The 19,756-nt window shown below is 40.1% G+C and overlaps 1 protein-coding gene and 1 long non-coding RNA gene across 2 annotated transcripts in view; one reads left to right on the forward strand and one right to left on the reverse strand.

Moving 5' to 3' along the window:
- Positions 1 to 18,430, forward strand: part of lmnb1 (lamin B1) — a 56,510-nt gene extending 38,080 nt beyond the window's left edge. The window contains exons 8-11 of the mRNA XM_008423812.2: positions 13,615 to 13,719; positions 14,328 to 14,447; positions 14,599 to 14,703; positions 17,284 to 18,430. Coding sequence (XP_008422034.1) covers positions 13,615 to 13,719; positions 14,328 to 14,447; positions 14,599 to 14,703; positions 17,284 to 17,325 — 372 coding nt within the window. The 3' untranslated portion in view covers positions 17,326 to 18,430. The remainder of the gene's footprint in view (positions 1 to 13,614; positions 13,720 to 14,327; positions 14,448 to 14,598; positions 14,704 to 17,283) is intronic.
- LOC103473512 (uncharacterized) overlaps positions 1 to 19,756 on the reverse strand; it is a 75,982-nt gene that overhangs the window by 23,262 nt on the left and 32,964 nt on the right. The window lies entirely within an intron of this gene.

A 19,756-nucleotide genomic window follows, 5' to 3' on the forward strand; every position in this document is an offset into this window, starting at 1 on the left:
CATTAAAGTTGGATCAGCCTGTAGTGTGTTTTTTCACTTTAATTTTGTGTGTGGCTCCAAATCCAGGTCTCCATTGGTTAATAAATTCCATTGATGATTTTTGTGTGATTTTGTTGTCAGCACATTCAACTTTGTACAGAACAAAGTATTCAATGATAATATTTCATTAATTCAGATCTAGGATGTGTTATTTGAGTGTTCCCTTTATTTTTTTGAGCAGTGTATATATATGAGGGCTTAAAGAGCTCCGGCCGGGGGCCGTATTTCCGGCTTTTGACCAAACGGTCCACCTCAACCAAACTGTAGTCTCAGGCATAAACATAATATAAGAGTAGATCCTCACATTGGCTGCTCCGGCGCAGGAAATACGGCTGCCATCTAGGAGTGGTCGTCCCTCCTACTTTGCTGAACCAAAACAGCAGAAGATGCCTCAGCACTGAGGGATATTGTTCTGATCGATGGACTATTGATGTGAGGGCTCGACAAACAACATTTCACAAGTAAGATGGACATATTATTGTGTATATTTTGTGATTAGAATATTACTTTACTGTATTTATGTCCATTGGCATAAATGGACTGGCCCATATTAGCTGTAGTGCTTGGTGTAATACGGGGTTCAGCCCCGCTATGAAGGCTAACCGAGATTCCGTAAATCTAAAAAAATGAATTATTCTCTAACATTGACTTAGATTATCTGACACAAGAAACTACATTAGACATGAAACAATGTAATATATATTATAAAACTTATATTATGTTTTATAACATTGACCAGCAAAGTTTACACAGGTGGTAAAGACTATTATTTATATGTAATTCTTTCACTCTGTCAAAAGTAAGATGCATCCTAAATCTTCTGTTTTGTTTTGAAGGTTTCATAAAGACACGATGTGAGGACGAAGTGGGAGATATCTTTAAAGAAAGACTGATTCACTGCAGCACGGATGAATCTCGCGTCAGATTTTGGACTCAATCTCAGCTGCTGAATCACTCTGAAGCTATAAATCCTCAAAACATTTACATATATCTATATATATGTATGTGTATACATACATACAAACATGTATCCAATATATATTATTCAGTATTAATCATTTATTTTTCATTATTGGTCATTATTTGTTTGCATAGTTATATAAATATGTATTGATATTGCTAAATAATTTATTAAATAAATTGAGCGGTTGTGTGCTTTGTAATATGCTCATCATACATCAATATCAGAATATTCCATTCCTATGCTATTGTTATAGCCACTAAGCATATTTAAATATGCTGAACTATATATTGAAAACATACTTAAAAAATGCAATTGTTTCTAAATGTAGCTTTGATAGATGTTTGAATATGGTTTCCAGTAACAAAAAAGCGTGTTGCGATCGATTAAATGCACTGATACGTCATTGTGCCTGCTAAACACATAACGCTGAGTGGAGTGGTGGACCGCTCCAAGATGGCCGCTCTGAATCTCGTCAGCGACAATGGGCGAGAGCGGTCCATGAGGCGTCTATTCTGTCTATGGTCTCAGGGCTTAAAGAGCTCCGTCTGGGGGCTAGACTCCCGGCTTTTCAACCTAAGCGAGCATTGGACCAAACAGCCCGCCTCAACTAAACTGTAAATAGACAAAGATGTCTGCCAATCAGAATTCTAGCTCCCGTGTTTTTGACCAATGACTGTAAAACGGTTTGTAGTAAAGAAGCGCATGCGTTTTGTTCGGCAGTTAAATCAAATGCAATATGATAGACGATGGAGTTTGTCTCACCTGGTAAAGAAACACGTTTACTTGAATTAAAAAGGACTTAAAAAGAAGTGGCACTGGGCATGGCTAGAGAAAAGGGGACAAGACGGAAAGCCGCTGAGCAGTTGGTGTCACAAACTCACAGTGCCTGGAGCTTGTTTTTGTGTCGTGTGCCATGAAAAGCTGCTGTATGCTACGAAAGTCAAGAAGGCTCTCCTGCTACATGATTTAGACTAGTGGTCCCAACGTGGGCGGTATCGTCCCTTCGGGGGGCATTCAGAGAACGGCAGGGGGCGCTGGCGGAAATTTTTATAAAAGGGGGGCACTGGGATTCCTTTGGGGGGCATTTGGTCGAAGGTAAACTTTACAACTTAATGGTAGCTCTCCTTCTATTCAGTGTTAGCTTTTGGTGCAGCTCCGTTCTCCTGCTACTGGTAGCTTCACCGCATCAGTTCAGCGTTACACCAGCTGATGGCGTTGCTGTGATTCACTTTGTCTCGTGTCTGATTTTCAAATATTTTGTTTTATTGAGTATTTTTGTACATATGTTTTAGCAGGTCTGTGATCATGTCACTTATATTAAAAAGTGTTTTATTTCCGTTTGAAGGCTGCCCGCTTCCATGGAAAGACAACAGAAAATCGCTCTTATAAACATGTAATTACTAAAATCACGATACCCTCACTTTGTATCCCTCTGAAAAATGAACCMATTTAAATAAAGAAATCCCTCCATGGGTGATACCATGATAGAGGGCGTTCATTTTATAGCGTTAACACCTGTGCTGTAAGTGGTCCAGTATGAAACGGGTGTGATAGAACAACGGTACCACAGCAATTTTAAATTTCAATAATCAGAATACCGAAATTGTTTCCGTTGTTTTAAATGGATTATGTCAGTCTGCCTTTTCCCCATCAATACGTTTCCCGACCTCCCTGCACCATAGGGGGTTAAAAAAAAAAAACATACGCAAAAAAAAAACGATGCACACATTGCGCAAAACTCTGAAACAGGAGAAGCAGGACATAAAACGGAGCGACAAACTGGATGTGAATTATGGCATAAAAACAGAGAATCAGATGCTGAACAGTGAAAAATCAACACATGATGTGAAACACATGACTATTAGGCGGCACAGCAGGTGATGAATGAAGATTACTGATGGGAAAGCACGGCCCGCCATGCTTTACTAGCCCCCGCCGCCAGGCTAAGCGTTGCTTGTTTACGTTTTTGGGGGTAGGGGAAGAAAAAAAAAAAATGTTTTTTAATTATTTTTTTTAAAGCTGGGCTGCAAGCGTCTCTTTTGCTTTTATGCATTTAAACCCGACAGCGCGGACCAATCACACAGCTGACGCCTCGCGCGCGCCTCCTTTTACTCAAACTGGACACAGGCTGACCTGTATGGATATTTACATAAACCTACTGTGAGGAATTATGATCCTTTGGAGAACTCTATGTAAGACTTTAAAACCTGCCGTGTTAGCTCTGGTTGCGCAGCTCAATGTGAACCGCAGGAATAACTTGTAGTAGCGAATTCAGAGGACCGTTGAGCGAGTGGTGAGAATGAGTTATTTTGTGAACGAACAATTATATGCGGCGTTTACATCTCAACACGCTGCCCAGCGTGTGGCTCCGTGTCTGTCTTCCCTGTAAAGTTTATGTGTGTGGTCCCGGTTGGCCAAAGCGTTTGTGGATAACGAGCAGCGCTAACCTCATCATGCAGGTTCAGCCCGCTTAGGAGCTTTCACGCTCTCCTCGGAGTCGCACATCACGCTGATTTTATATTATTATTATTTTTAGTATTATTTTTCCGGTTACACGATGCATCAAACCATATCAAATGCGTCGTCTACTTAGAGTTAATACGTGCGGCCACTCGGAGGTCTGAGAAACTCGTCCCATAAACTCGACCAACCAGAGTAGTCTCTGTGACGCTTATTAAAAACTCAACAGACACGAAATGAAAGAGCTACTGAAGCCACATTAGCAGCATTGAATTAAATCTCCCATTTGTTGCTCATCTCTGCGTAGTGCAGCGGATTACCTCATCATGCAGGGCCGGTCCAAGGCTGTATGAGGCCTTGAGCAGACTTTGTTTTAGGGGCCCCTTTTGTTTCTAAAAGTATCAGCATCTCTAACAGCTTCTGTGTTAGATTTAGTGAAATATGGGAAAAGCGAGTAGTTTAATTGGCCAGCCTAAAAAGCATTAAATTGTAATCGCAGTTTACTAATTTGTATTTGTAAATTCAAAGATTAAACTCACAGCATCAGAATGTTGCTATGGTAACAAAACAATCCAACTATGAATATTGTTCTTTGAAGTTTTACAAAGTAAACCTCCGAGCTTCTTAAAATCTTGTATTTAAATGTTAAACAATTTAAAATCTTTAATTTATGTATGCCTAAACAATTGAATGCAATTTAACAGTATTGATCATCTCAATAAACAAGTGTTACATTTATCTGTTTTAAATATGTTTTAAAATATTAGCGTTTATGGGGCCCCTGAAGCCCTGGGGGCCAGATGGAGCTGCTGACTTAATTTGGATTAAACAGAAGTGCAAATTTGTTGCTTTTAGACTAGTTGTGGGTTTAAATAGCATTTCACTGGAGATCTTTTCCTGTAACATATAATTACACAACAACATGAGGGGGTGGGGGGGGTGGGGGTACGGGACGGGGAGATAGTTGGCCGAGGCCTCGCAGCCCAACAGACGCCGCCTTGCAGGAGGAAATAGGAAAAATAAGAAAGAAAAAAAAACATCAGGTAAGGAGAGGAAAAAAAACAGCCTGTCTCACACTCTGCTCTTTGCAGGGCAGAGTTTGAGATGAAGATAAAAACCTCGGCACTTAAGCACATATAAACACATATAGACAAAACAAGCCAGGTACGAGGAGGAGGAGTGACGGTGCATATGGGTCTCATGAGTTATGCGTGTGTCAGACCATGAACCCTAACTCAAGCACGCGGTTTGTCCGTGATTGTGAGTATGTTGGGTTCACACACAAGCGTAAACAGTTCAGGCCCACAGATGTTCCAGGGAGGGAAGGGTGAGGGGGGGCAGCAGAACAGAGCCTTCTTTAGACATAACAACCAGGGGAGGATAAGCTGGCCAGCCAATGCCAGCCCGGGGAGCCAGATTCCGATAGCAATAATTTGTTTAGGTCAGGCTGACATCAATTTAATGCCTTCCTTGAATGTCTTGCTGGTGCTTCTCAGTGGCAAATCCAAACAGCCGAATTTTAGGGTCTTCCGCCTGATCCGAGCAAACAACGTTCTCCAAGGTCACACCATATCCATTCTGAGTCCGAGATCCGCTGCCCAACCACGGTCCTGTTCCAGGATCGCACCCAGTCTGGCTCAGCTCCCGTATCATCTCAGTCCGAGTGTTGATCGCTCTGGAGATCCCATCAACCGTACCTGGCAGCATCGAAGTTGCCAAAACTGCTGCCGGTATCTTACAAAATTTCCGATAAGCCAGGTATCTGCCAACTCCAATAAGCAGAAAACCTGTTATCATGAATCCAATCATGTACACGGTCTTCCACTTCCATGTAGAATCCATTGTATATCCAGGAAAGAATGTCCCGTCAGGGTTCCTCTTTATCCGGTTTCCCAGTTGAAAAAATTGTATCAATTGCATTGAGAGATCAGCTGACTAGACCCATAATTTGCAACTTCGGAAGTTATTCAAAAGAAAGACTCTGAAAACACAGGACACAGACGGTGAGCAGGGAATATAGGGAGGACAGGGAGACGAGAAAGTGTGTCCTCCTTCGAAGGACAGAGCAGAAAGAAAAATCTTACATTTATATGTAAGATTTTATGGATCTGACAAGTTTACTTTGTAAAAGTTCAAAGAACAATATTCATAGTTAAATTGTTACCATAGCTCCAATCTGATGTTATCTTTGAGTTTGAGCTTTGTTCATACAAATGAGTAAACTACGATTATAACTTATTGCTTTTTAGGGTCGCCAATTAAACTGGTCCCCCTCTCCCATATTTAACTAAATTTAACACAGAAGCTATTAGAGATACTGATGTTTTTAGCATGAAGAGGGGCCCCTAAGTCAAATTCTGCTCCAGGCCTCATACAGCCTTGGACCGGCCCTGCATGATGAGTTAAATCCGCTGCACTGCACAGAGATGCACAACAAACGGGAGATTTAATTTAATGCTACTAATGTGGCTTTAGTAGCTCTTCCGTTTCATGTTTGTTGCGTTTTTAACAAGGAGACGCAGAAACTATTTTGGTCGGCCAAGTTTTATGGGACGAGTTTCTCAGATCTCCGCGCACATTAACTCTGGCTGACTAAGTGGACAACACATTCGATATGGTTTGATGCATCGTTTAACAGTAAAAATACTACTACTACTTCTGATAAAATAATATAACACCAGCGTGACTGTGAGGCGGCGAGCGCCAAAGCTCCTCACTGGTCTGAACCTGCATGATGAGTGATTAGCGCTGGTTCGTTAGCCACTAACGCTCCGACCAACCGGGACCACATACATAAACTTTATCAGCACAGACAGAGCTGGGCGCTGGACAGCATGTTGAAATTGAAAAGCCGCACAAAATTCTTTGTCCACAAATGTTCTCTACAAGAGCTACGCAACCAGAGCTAACGCGGTGGGGTTTGAACTCCTACCTTGATCTAAAACTCTGGAAAGAAACATACTTCCTCACAGGGGGTTGATGTAAATATCCATACAGGTGAGCTTGTGTCCAGTTTGAGTGAGAGGAGGCACGCTTGATCCACGCTGACATAAACTTAAGACATCCAGCTGCTGCAGCGCGCGAGACAACACGCATAGGCACCAGAGGTGTGATTGGTCTGGCTATCTTTTCTAAACATTTATTTTAGGAATAAATCTGCTCCTAACATCACCCAAACGCTCAGAGCAACAGAGACACTTGCAATATGGCTTAAAAAAAAATAATCTTTTTTTAAATTTTTTTATTTATGTTTATTATAATTTTTCAAAAAACAAACCCTTGGTTTCCCCCAGTTATTATAAGCCTGGCGGCCCGCCATGCTTTTCCATCTTGCAATCCTATCAAAAGCCGGATTGCAAGCGTCTTTGTTGCTCTGATTATTTCAGTAGCAGATTTATTCCTAAAGGATAAGTTTATAAGAGAAAGGTTGATAGTTTAAGCATTTAAAGCTGGCAATGCGCTGTCCAATCACACAGCTGGCACCTCTGCGCATTGGCCCGCACGCCGCTGCTACTTAATGATCTTTACCTCAGTACGGATCAAACGCGATGAAACCATCCATCCATCCATTTTTTTGACACCCTTGTCCCTCAGTGGGGTCGGGAGGGTCGCTGGTGCCCATCTCCAGCTAATGTTCCAGGCGAGAGGCGGGGTACACCCTGGACAGGTCGCCAGTCTGTTGCAGGGCAACACAGAGACACACGGGACAAACAACCATGCACACTCACACCTAAGGGCAATTTAGACAGACCAATTAACCTGACTGTGCTGTTAGTGTTGTTGTAAGTGTTACTTTAGCACCCCCAGCAGTTGATTTTGTAAATAGCCAGAACAGTGACATCACAGGAAGTAGAAATCGATGGATGTTTACATGGTGCTTGACTGTAATCCACGTGCATCTGCCTCCATCCTTCGTCTTTATTATCTACTTATGTTTAGTTCTTTCATTATATTTTACTGTAACAAAAATAGTACATGTTGTAATTGTATTTTTGTTGTATTTTATTCAGTTTCACACTTTTTACGTTATTAAACCTATGGACAAAGAGAACTATCTTCTGTGTGTTAATGGAAGAAAGGTGTTGAACCTTGCTGCCGGTCCTCTTCTTCGTAGAGCGAAGTGGGAAAGATAGTACAGTGAAAAGACGGCACGTTATACACGAGGTAATCCAGTGCATGTTACTACAGCAACTGTCATCACACAATACAGCATCTACCGACCTGCAATATGGAGACAAAGTCAGCGTCATTAAAGACACAGTCTTATGCATCAATGTCATCCACTTGTTCCAGTGGAACAGCAACTAGCGCTGCAGCAAGCCAGGGCTAACGCTGAAGTGGCAAAGGCACGCTTAGTATTTGCAGAAAAAGAAATGAAGTTAAAAATGCAAAAGCCTCGACTAGAAGCTTCAATGGAAATGTTGACTATGGAAAAGGAGACTGCTGCAGCTGTAGCAAAGGCAGAAGCTTTAGAAGCAGTGATGGGAGCAAGTGAAGGAAAACACATCTGTAATCTTCCTTTCATCTCATCAGTAGTTGACTCTTCCGAGCTCATAAAAGACTATGTTGAGAACCAGGCTAAGATTTCAGCAGACATACGTTGAATCGCACCGTGCGCCTTCACACAATACGTTGTGCATGCCACATCTCACTCCACCAAGAGATGATTGCCCTGCTGTTGCTAATGCTAATGTTTTTAAAACACAGCAAAAAAGCCTTAACCCATTTATCACAATAGATGTCAACGCCACCTCATTGCAACAGATGGAGCACCAGTACAGAACAATCAAAGAAAATGATCATCCAGACTCTCTACTGCCTTCACACAGTCCCACTGCAAATCAGCAACCATGTGACACGAACAATGCAATGGAAGCTCGTCCCACATCCCAACGTGGCAACTTCCAGCAGCCTGCTCACTCAAATGATTCGCAGATGACAGACTTCGTCAGATTTCTAGCAAGACGAGAGCTTGTTACAACTGGTCTTTTACAGTTTAACGACAGACCAGAGAACTACAGGGCCTGGCGACGTACATTCCAGAATGCTATAAGAGACTTAAACCTAACGTGATGAAGAAATGGACCTGCTTGTCAAGTGGCTCGGAAGTGAATCAACTGAGCGTGCAAAACGCATAAGATCTATCCATTTAAACCAGCCAGCTAAAGGGTTGAACATGATCTGGAACAGATTAGATACTTCTTATGGTGCATCTGAAGCTATTGAGAAAGCTTTGTTTGAGAGACTTGATCATTTTCCAAAAATTGAAAACAAGGATCACACCAAACTTCAGGACCTCAGTGATTTACTGATGGAATTAGATGCAGCTAAAGCTGAGGGAGATCTGCCTGGTCTTTCTTATCTTGATAATCCCAGAGGTGTACATGCAGTAGCACAAAAATTACCTTACAGTATACAAGAAAAATGGCTCTCTCATGGATCTTCTTATAAACAATTACATTGTGTACCGTTCCCCCCATTCTCAGTCTTTGTCTCATTCATCTACAATCAAGCACAAATAAGGAATGATCCTAGCTTCAACTTTGTCAAGATGAAGTTAAAGTTAACTTACAAAGACCTCCATGGAAAAACAGAACGAGGGAAATCTCAGTTCACAAAACAGAAGTATCAGCTGCTGTGCGCTCAGACAACAGATACAAAAAGAACATGGAGGATCCAGATAAGAGATGTGCTATACATAACAAGCCCCACACATTACAGAAGTGTCGTGCATTTTGGGAAAAACCTTTAGAAGAAAGGAAAACTTTTCTCAAAGTAAATGGCATCTGTTTCAAGTGTTGCAACGTTTCAGCACACACTGCCAGAGACTGCCAAACTATTGTTAAGTGCACTGAATGCAGCAGTGACAGACACTCTTCAGCACTACACCCGGGTCAGGCACCATGGGTAAAAGACACCAAACCACCAATAGAGCACGGCGGGGAGCCAGAACCCATTCAAACTTCAAAAGTTACTAGCCAGTGCACTTCAGGCTGTGGAGGAGACCGCGCAGTCAAGAACTGCTCCAAGATATGCCTGGCCAGAGTCTATCCTAAAGGAGAACGTGACAAAGCCATAAAGGCTTATGTTATCATAGATGAGCAGAGTAACAGATCTCTGGCACACTCCAGTTTCTTTGACACGTTTGGTGTTCAAGGCCTGGCTGCTTCGTACTCACTAAAGACTTGCTCTGGAATGTCCGAAAATATGGGAAGAGTAGCTTCAGACTTCTGTATAGAGTCAATGGATGGTAAAACAGTGCAGCTACTACCAAGTCTGCTGGAGTGTAACGAGATACCAGACAACAGAGCAGAAATTCCAACACCGAGTGCTGCTCTTCATCATGAACATCTCAAACCAATCGCTCACCTCATCCCAGAACTCGAACCAGATGTCCCTATTATGCTCCTACTTGGACGTGACATCAGGCTTCATAAGGTTCATAAATACATCTATGGCCCACCAGAAGCTCCCTATGCTCAGAAACTTGCTTTAGGATGGGTGATTGTGGGCAAAGTCTGCCTTGGGCGTATTCATAAGCCACTCAGCGTGAACACATATTTCACCATTCACGAACAGGCTCGCACAACCATTTTTGAGCCCTGTCCAAGTGTTCTACATGTTAAAGAGAGATACAGTCCCAAAAGATCAAAAGATGTCTACGAGGTAGAAGATTTTGAGCTAGGTCACACAGTGTTCCAACTTACCAGCGAAGATAATAAACAAGCTTCATCCTTTGAAGATCTTGCCTTCATGGCAATAATGAAACAAGGAGTGAAAAAGGATGCTAGTAATAGCTGGGTAGCTCCTCTACCATTCAGACACCCAAGACAGCACCTCCCTGATAACAGACAGCAGGCTATTAGGCGATTTCACTCTCTCAAACACAACCTAGAGAAAAAACCAGAGATGAGCCAATACTTCTTCTCCTGCCCATGGAATGTTGTTGCAAGGCGTACAAGGGGTGGTCTCGCCCATAGTAAAAGATGAGCTGTAATATTCACTTGCATGGCTGTTAGAGCAGTTCACATAGAGGTCAACGAGTCTTTAGACACCTCCTGCTTTATCAATGCCCTCAGGAGATTTCTGGCCATTCGAGGTCCTGTGAAACAGATCCGATCCGACAGAGGCACAAATTTTGTGAGTGCATCAGCAGACCTAAAGATCCCATCTAATATTGACTCCAAATCTGTTGAGAAGTATTTGGCAGACAAAGGCTGCTCATGGGTCTTTAACCCCCCCCACATGCATCTCATATGGGTGGCTCGTGGGAAAGGTTAATTGGCATAGCCAGAAGAATCCTGGATTCAATGTTTCTGCAAGTTGGGACATCAAGTTTGACACATGAGGTGCTTACTACACTGATGGCAGAAGTGGTAGCAATTATCAATTCAAGGCCTCTCCTACCAGTGTCTACTGATCCAAGTGACACAGTTATACTCACCCCAGTTACCCTCCTAATTCAAAAGATGGGTGTTCCATCTGTTCCACCTGAAGACCCTAATGTTAAGGACCTCTGTAAGCAGCAATGGCGCCAGGTCCACCATCTGGCCCAAATGGAGAAGACAGTATCTGTCGACATTGCAGCCTAGAAGGAAGTGGCACAACAATCAGACGAATCTGGAGACTGGGAGCATTGTGCTTCTAAGAGACCAGCAACTCAAGAGGAATGAATGGCCCCTGGGGATAATTACTCAAGTTCTCTCCAGTCAAGACAACAAGGTCCGCAAAGCAGAGGTCAAGGTGTCAAAGCAGGATGGAACTAAAGTATTTCTGAGACCAGTGACGGAGCTCATTCTTCTGTTACCGCCAACCTAGAACTGTACTGTTTCAGAAGTTTAGAAGTGTTTCTTATTCAATGTTGATAGTGGCATTTATCTATGCCAGGCGGGGAGTGTGCTGTTAGTGTTGTTGTGTTACTTTAGCACCTCCAGCAGGTGATTTTGTAAATAGCCAGAACAGTGACATCACAGGAAGTAGAAATCGATGGATGTTTACATGGTGCTTGACTGTAATCCTTCACCTGCATCTGCCTCCATCCTTCGTCTTTTGTGGTATCGTCTGTATGTATACTGTTTATTATCTACTTATGTTTAGTTCTTTCACTATATTTTACTGTAACAAAAATAGTACATGTTGTAATTGTATTTTTGTTGTATTTTATTTCAGTTTCACACTTTCTACATTATTAAACCTGTGGACAAAGAGAACTGTCTTCAGTGTGTTAATGGAAGAAAGGTGTTGAACCTTGCTGCCGGTCCTCTTCTTCGTAGAGCGAAGTGGGAAAGCCAGTACACTGACAGTCATGTTTTTGGACTGTGGGAGGAAACCGGAGTACCCGGAGAAAACCCACGCATGCACAGGGAGAACATGAAAGACCGGGGCTGGGAATCGAACCCAGAACCTTCTTGCTGCAAGGCAACAGCTCTACCAACTGCGCCACTGTGCAGTATGCTGAAACCATTAAATCAAATTTAGCAGCATTGATAATCTCAGTAAACAAATGTTACATTTATGTATCTGTGGTCTGTGTTAAAATATTAGCCTTTTTGTGGCCACTGAAGTCCTGGGGCCTTATGGAGCTGCTGACTTAATTTGGATTAAACAAGTGCAAATAATTGATATTCATTGTAATTGTATTTTTCGATTTGTTTTTAAGACTGGTTGTGGGTTTAAATAGCATTTCACTGGTGATGTTTTCCTGTAATATAATTACCCAGTAATATTTTTACTTTTCCTGTCTACTTAACATATTTTAACACAAAAACACGGTGGACCACCTCGAACACCAGGCGTAGCAAGATTTCTGGGGGAAGCCCTATATATGATATTTGTATATATCTTGTCGTGACTATGTTGTCTTTGGTTGGGTGAACAAAATCCTCCTGGGGGGTTGTTTAATTGGCAGAATTGAAAAGCAATCATTAGTAATTGTAATTTACTGAAATGTATAACATTGAACTCAGCATCATATTGTTGCTATAACAACAATGAAGATTGTTCTTTGATCTTTACAAGGTAAACTTCCCAGCTCCTTAAAATCTTAAAATTAAATGTTAAACAATTTTAAATCTTTTAATTTATCTATGCTGAAACCGTTAAATAAAATGTAACAGCATTGACATTCTCAATAAACAAATATTAAATATCCATATATGTGGTTCTTTAAAATATTAGCATTTATGGGGCCCCTGAACGTCCTAGGGGCCTGGTTTAATTTGGTTTCAACAGAAGTGTAATTAATTGATGTTTATTTTAATAGTATTTTTATTTGTCGTTTTTAAGACTATAGTTGTTACTTTAAATAGCATTTCACTGACCACGTCTTCCAGTAACATTTATAATTACCCAGTAATATTTTTACATTTCCTGTCTACTTAGCATTTTTAATACAAAAACAAGGCAGGCCCCTGTACACCGCCTCAGCACCCCAACCACCAGGCTTAGTGAGTTTTTTGGGGGAAACCCTGGCTGAATTGTCCTTCACCTGAAGCACAACCAGTTTATCATCTACTTTTAATTTTTAATCTGATTAATTTTTTAAATCGACTGACGGCACTAGTATTTACCCCATGGTAGGAGCTCAGAAGCATACCTGTCAAGTCTCCCATTTTGGCTGGGAGACTACAGTGTTTTGCCCCCTTTCCCACCATTCTCCAGTATTGGTATTTCCTGTGAATATCCCATATTGTCACGCTCCCCCTCCGTCTTTGCGCTCCCCCTCTGCCTCCCAGCCCCCCCAGGTCTTAAGTTTGTTTCTCAACCCCTACCACAGATGGCAACATTTACCGTATTCTCAAACCCAAAACTTGACAGATGTGCATACCTTTGTGCCTACCTGTCCTTGTCTTTCTGTATAGAAAGACGAGGACAAAGTGAAACAGCAATCCTTTTTCAAGCAGCTTTGAGTTTACTGTTGGAACGGCTTGTGTTAATACTGGCAGGATTTCCGCCACACACTCGCACACTGTAGATAGACCATTGAGACCAAGACTGTATGTCAGACAAAAATTATGTCAGCGTATAGTCAGATGCAAGTGGTGTCTTGCATAGAAAATAAGCATATTAAACAAGTGTACAAGAGACAATTTAAAATCTTGCAAATGTTTTGTTTTAGTATTGTCTTCTAAGTGTAAATAATTGTGTATCAGGACCAGGCCATGGTGGGTTACGAGATGGTCAAGAATGTTGGAAATGTTGCGTCTACTTACAAGTTCACACCCAAATATGTCCTGAAAGCTGGGCATAAAGTCATGGTAAGATCTATTGTTAAAATTACTTTAAAGTTTTTTGTTTCTTTGGAAGAGTAGTTTGAAACATTTGTTCAATTTCCATATATTGATATCAATTTACAAAACCCAGTAACACTTTATTTGACGGGGTGTGTATAAGACTGACATGGCACTGTCATAAACATGACATAACACCTTTCATGAACATGAACGAGTCTTTATGAATGTTTGACAGTTGTCATGAAGTCATTTGGTAATTAATGACAATGCAAAGTTGCTCTAAAAGTTGTATTGAAAGTCCATTAAAAGTGCCAATAATGAAATAAAATGTAATTATTTACAAAATCATACAAAGTTGGGACTTTTAATATACTTTTAATGCAACTTTTAAAGTGTCATTATTTACCGAATGACACTTTATGACAACAGTCATAGACATTCATAAGGACTCGTTCATGTTCATGACAGGTGTCATGTTTATGACAGTGTTATGTCAGTCTTATGCACACCCCTTCAAATAAAGTTACCAAAAATCCCAAAACTTTATCAAAGCATAGTTTGTAATGTCAATAAGATAAAGAAATTAAACACCACTAAAAGAAATTTTAGTGGTGTTTATACATTCTGTGCAGATCTGGGCGTCTGATGCTGGCGTGAGCTCCAAACCTCCCTCTGACTTGGTGTGGAAAAACCAGTCATCTTGGGGGTCAGGAGAAGATGTTAGTATGGTGCTGATGAACCCTCAGGGAGAGGTAAAGTTTCAATTACATAATACTGTTAAATTGTTTTCTTTCACTATTGTTTTTATACAATATTTTCACAAACTTAAGGCAAAGGTGTCAAATTTACTCATATAATGTTAATAATATTCTGAATTCTACTTGACACTGATTTTTTTGACAGGAAGTGGCAAAGAGAATCACCAAATACAAGATAGCAGAAGAAGATGATCAGGGAGATGAAGATGACTATGGTATAGAAGCCATTGAGAAAGACCTCAAACAACAGGTTGGGTCCTAGTTTTTTGTTTCAAATAGTTAAAATTATTGAAGCTTTTTTTAGGGAATACATCTCTTAGTGGAGACTTTTCTTGGGTCCTATTGCTTCTAGTGCTTTGAATTCAAATGTGATCGTGCAGACGTCAAGTTTTTCTGGTGTACAATTTAAATTTAAGCATTAACTAGCCTTAAAGTACCGTTTGTCCCTCTCACATGGTCAGGATCAAATGATTTCTGCGATGTGGAAAACATGGACGGAATTGTGGAAAAATAACATTCACATCACAAGTTAATATTATGTAGCTACTAGAGCTGAAACGATTCCTCGAATGATTCGAGTACCTTGATTATTAAAATTGCTCAAGGAAAATTTACCTGCCTCGAAGCTTCGTTAAATTATATTTTATTATTCCGGCCGGAACATTATTTGCGTTATGCGTAGCTCTTACTTCAGCCTCTGAGTTGTTGATGAAAGCTAAGTGTTAGCGGCATAACGTCCAATTTTCAAGTGCGGCCCATGGGGATTTTATTGATTGATAATGCCCGGGTTTTCAATGATTTTGGGGGACCAGTAAGCATCCTTAAAATGACAGGCGCGATACCTGGAGTACGGCAGCCTTTTTCCTCTGGGAGATGCTGGTTGAAAGTGAACAGCGGGAAGAGAACTGCAGGAGTATTTATACAGATGAGCGGATAGACGGAACACGGCTAGACTAATATCCGATAGTAACACCCGTGTTATGCCAGATTTTTATTTTAAAAAATTATTTGATTACTTGATTAAATCATAAGAGTAATCGATAGATTACTAAATTACTAAAATATTCTTTTACAACAGCCCTAGTAGCTACAGTGTTTCACACAGTTGACGCAAAACTGCAGCTCCGTCAGAAAGCTGACAACAGCTGCACCGTTTCTCAGTGCAGAGATGCAGTAAGTCATGCAAATGACGGACTAGCCCAAGTTTTGGCTGCAGAGAAATGAACATACTGATGTTTAAATGATCCTTTTTTTGTATTGATCTTCTGTAATTTAACTTTCCAAGACACTGAATTTTGGTTTTTCATTATCTGTAACCCATAAGAATTACAATAAACACACACTTGAAATATTTTTTATATAATCAATCAAATCAGGCTGCACAAAATTCATGGTCAAACTGCATACACATCTCATTGTTACAGATACATTCCCCTGACGTCACTGCCTTTGCTAGCAATGTCTTGAATGTTGCAACTTGTGCTATCTTTCCCTGATGTGTGAATTCTTGCCCCGTCTAGTTTATTATTACTTTAGACCAAAGTTGGTCCTCGAGGACCGGCATCCTGCATGTTTTGGTTCTCTCCCTGGTGGTAGTAACAACCTTTTCAGCATGTCAGTGTTCTTCTTAGGCCTTCTAATGAGCCATCATTGGATCCAGGTGCATTAAACCAGCCTAGTTACTGAAAATGTGTTATCTAAATAAAATTACCCTACAACTGCTAGGAGAGGCAAGTGTCTGCAGGTAAAGGAACATTTAAAGCAATAACTCTGATTCATTTGGCCACTTGGGGGCACTCTGGAATTGAATGCTGACTGTTATATTTAATGATGGTGAAAAAGGATGATAAAAAATAATCTATTGCACTATTGCATTATGTTTAACCTAAAATTACATGTACTCTGTGATGTTGTCGTCCATATCGTTTTGTTATTTGTATTTCATTTCTAAATACTAGTTAGTGATGCAAGCCACGTGATGTGGGGGCCACTGTAAGAATACTCAATTTAAAGCTGGAGTTATATGTGGATCCTAAATTTAAAAAACTCATGAAGCGTTAACATTTAATTTCCAGATGATCTGATCATTTTAATGTTTTTAAATTTTGTTGCGCTTTCTTGTACAATGACAAAAGAATTCTAATTAATCTTTTCAGGCTTTTCAATTTTGGAATCATTCATGTGTACAAACCCTGTTTATAACAAGCAAATTAAAATGAGAAAACAAGCTTGGGATGTCCTGGGGAAAGCATTTAACTGGTCATACCACCATAAGACACAGAAGCCCACCCCAGACATCTGTAGCATAATGTGAGTTTTCACAATGGGAACTCATCAAAACTGATAAACATACTTCAGACATCACCAAACTTGATCTTTCACAGATTCTCCTTAATTTTCTTGTCATGTGATGGCATCTTAACTATTTTCAGATATGCACACATACTGCTGACCACTCTTTGGGGTCTACCTGTAGCTGTTTGAAGGACAAGAGAATGAGCATCATGTTTCACACACCAAAGTATTGTGCTATTAAAAACATCAATTTTTTTATTTGACCCTTATTTTTTTTAAGTACTGCATCAAGATAATTTTTTTTACTAAGTGACACCGATGCACAGTTCTTACTTTGTAGCGAGACATAAATAACAAGTCAAACTGGTTCAACTCATTAAAATTTATGGGCCAAATCAGAGCAGTTCAGGGCCCCTCAACATAGCTGTTAAATCCATTCCGCAATTTTCATTTATTCAAATTTCTAGGAATTCAAGCCTGACAATTTGTGTTGAAAAGTTTTTTAAAAGCATTTTTAATGTTTGTTACTCTGCAGAAAGATGCTAACGCTGTCAAAAGAGGATGCTTCATCATGTGATCTTGGTCAGAGACCAGTCACCTCTGAGCCCAGCCAGTCATCTGCCAACTTTGATAGTGCTATTTTTATATATTTTGTAGTGTTTCAGTAGTGTATATCATTGTTTTGTTTTTGTTATAAAAAGGCTTTTTGTAAATGTTTTTGTTTGAAAACCAAAACATTGTTAACCTGTAGTTCATAATCTTGAGACCAAATAGCTTAACTCAAGATGTCACAATGAGAATGTTTTTTTGTTGTTGTTGCTATTTTTCTAACATGTTTTCTGTCATTTTTAAGATATTCTTAAATTGTAGGGTTTTAAAGATGAAAAGCAACAAAAAGTGATTGGGTGGTATAGAGCTACTGCAATTTTTCATTGCTAAAGTTCTACATGTCCTGTGATAGTAGTGACTTTGCTTCAGCAGAACTTTTGCTTAGATACCCAAATTGTCTCCCATGCCCTTTGTCTGTGCTCAGTAGTCTGAAGGTGTAAGTTTGAAGTTTAACGTGACTCTAGTTGTCTATGGTATGATGTTTTATTAAGAGATCTGACAGACAGATATCTTACCAAAGTGGCAAGTGCAGGTTTTCAACAATGTCTTTTTTTATGAGAAATGTTAATATTCACACACTCCCTAATGTGATACGCAGCACCTAGTCTGTTTTTTTTTGCTTGCACTGCAACATCTGCAGTATTGATTGTATTAACTTTTGATATCTTGAAGAGCTTAAAGTACAGTTTTTATTATGATGCATGCTTTAGCAGTCTTTAATCATCGTTGAATTTAAATATCTGTATTTGGTTTTATTTAAGGCCATTAAAATCGTGTTCTGTAGAAAGTAGAGAAAAGAGGAAATCCCGTAGACATCGGTAGAGTCCAAATGGCCAGAAATCGGTAAAACTATACTGCTCTGTTTTCCATCTATTTACTTGCTTTGCATTTGTTGTTGTCAGTTAATAAAGTAGTGTGAAGTTCTAGTCTTTACTTTTTATACTCCATTGAATTGTATTTTAGCTACATAGTGATATTTTTAACATAGCAAACATTTCCCATCCAGTGTATGTATAATTGCATGCTAATGACTTTTTTTCAATTATCGATTAAAAAGTTAAATTAAAGCAAAATTTGGGTCTGCATTTCATTTTAAACCATATTGCCCACATTTGTGTTTAAAGAAGAATAAAATTACTGTCATGAAGGATGTGTCGTGGAAAAAATTAACAAGAGTCTGGATGAGAAGAAATAAGAAATTTATTAAAACCTTGCAAGGTGAAAATAGAAATACAAAGTGAAAGGAGTCTGTCAAGTCTGTTCTGACCAGCAGTGGATCTGGCTTCCTTTTCTAGATTCTGATCAGAGAAGAGAGACTTAATTGGACAAGAGGTGTGAGTCCCTGATTATGTATCAGGGATTCTGTGAAGCCCAACACAGATGGTCTGGTCATTTGTCTATTGTTAAGGATAGGGGGTTGTTTCATGCTAAAGAGGGCAGATAAGTCCTGGGTTGGGGAAGTAACACTTAGTCTCCTGGATCAAGGAGCTCTCCCCTGCTGTTGTATGGCACTGTAGAAGTCTATAGGAGACCAGCTTGACCAATTTCATAAGATCATGCAGACTCATGATCTTATCAGACACAATCTAAAGCAGAAAAGGGGTGAGGAGCACATAAAATTTTCCATTACAGATGTCATTTAGGCTGTATGACTTTTTAAAAAGAAATATGTAAACATTTATTTATATTTTTTAAAAATCCATTGTGAAATGTTATGCATTATGGTGCATACTATGCTAAATGTAGAGGTCCTTCTCAAAAAATTAGCATATTGTGATAAAGTTCATTATTTTCCATAATGTAATGCTAAAAATTAAACTGTCATATATTTTGGATTCATTGCACACCAACTGAAATATTTCAGGTCTTTTATTGTTTTAATACTGATGATGTTGGCATACAGCTCATGAAAACCCAAAATCCCTGTCTCGAAAAATGAGCATATCATGAAAAGGTTCTCTGAACGAGCCGTTAACCTCATCATCTGAATCAACAAAGTAACTCTAAACACCTGCAAAAGATTCCTGAGGCTTTTAAAAACTCCCAGCCTGGTTCATTACTCAAAACTGCAATCATGGGTCAGACTGCTGACCTGACTGCTGTCCAGAAGGCCATCATTGACGCCCTCAAGCAAGAGGGTAAGACACAGGAAGATATTTCTGAACGAATAGGCTGTTCACAGAGTGCTGCATCAAGGCACCAAAAAGTGTGGCAGAAAACGCTGCACAACGAGAAGAGGTGACTGGACCCTGAGGAAGATTGTGGAGAAGGTCCGATTCCAGACCTTGGGGGACCTGAGGAAGTAGTGGACTGACACAGGACGAAAAATGGGATTTTCGTCAGCTATTGACACCTTGTTCTGCCGTGCGCATGGAGATTGAGGGCTTTCGGCAAGAGGT

This window comes from Poecilia reticulata, linkage group LG12 (assembly GCF_000633615.1).
Source record: "Poecilia reticulata strain Guanapo linkage group LG12, Guppy_female_1.0+MT, whole genome shotgun sequence".
Lineage (NCBI taxonomy): Eukaryota > Metazoa > Chordata > Actinopteri > Cyprinodontiformes > Poeciliidae > Poecilia > Poecilia reticulata.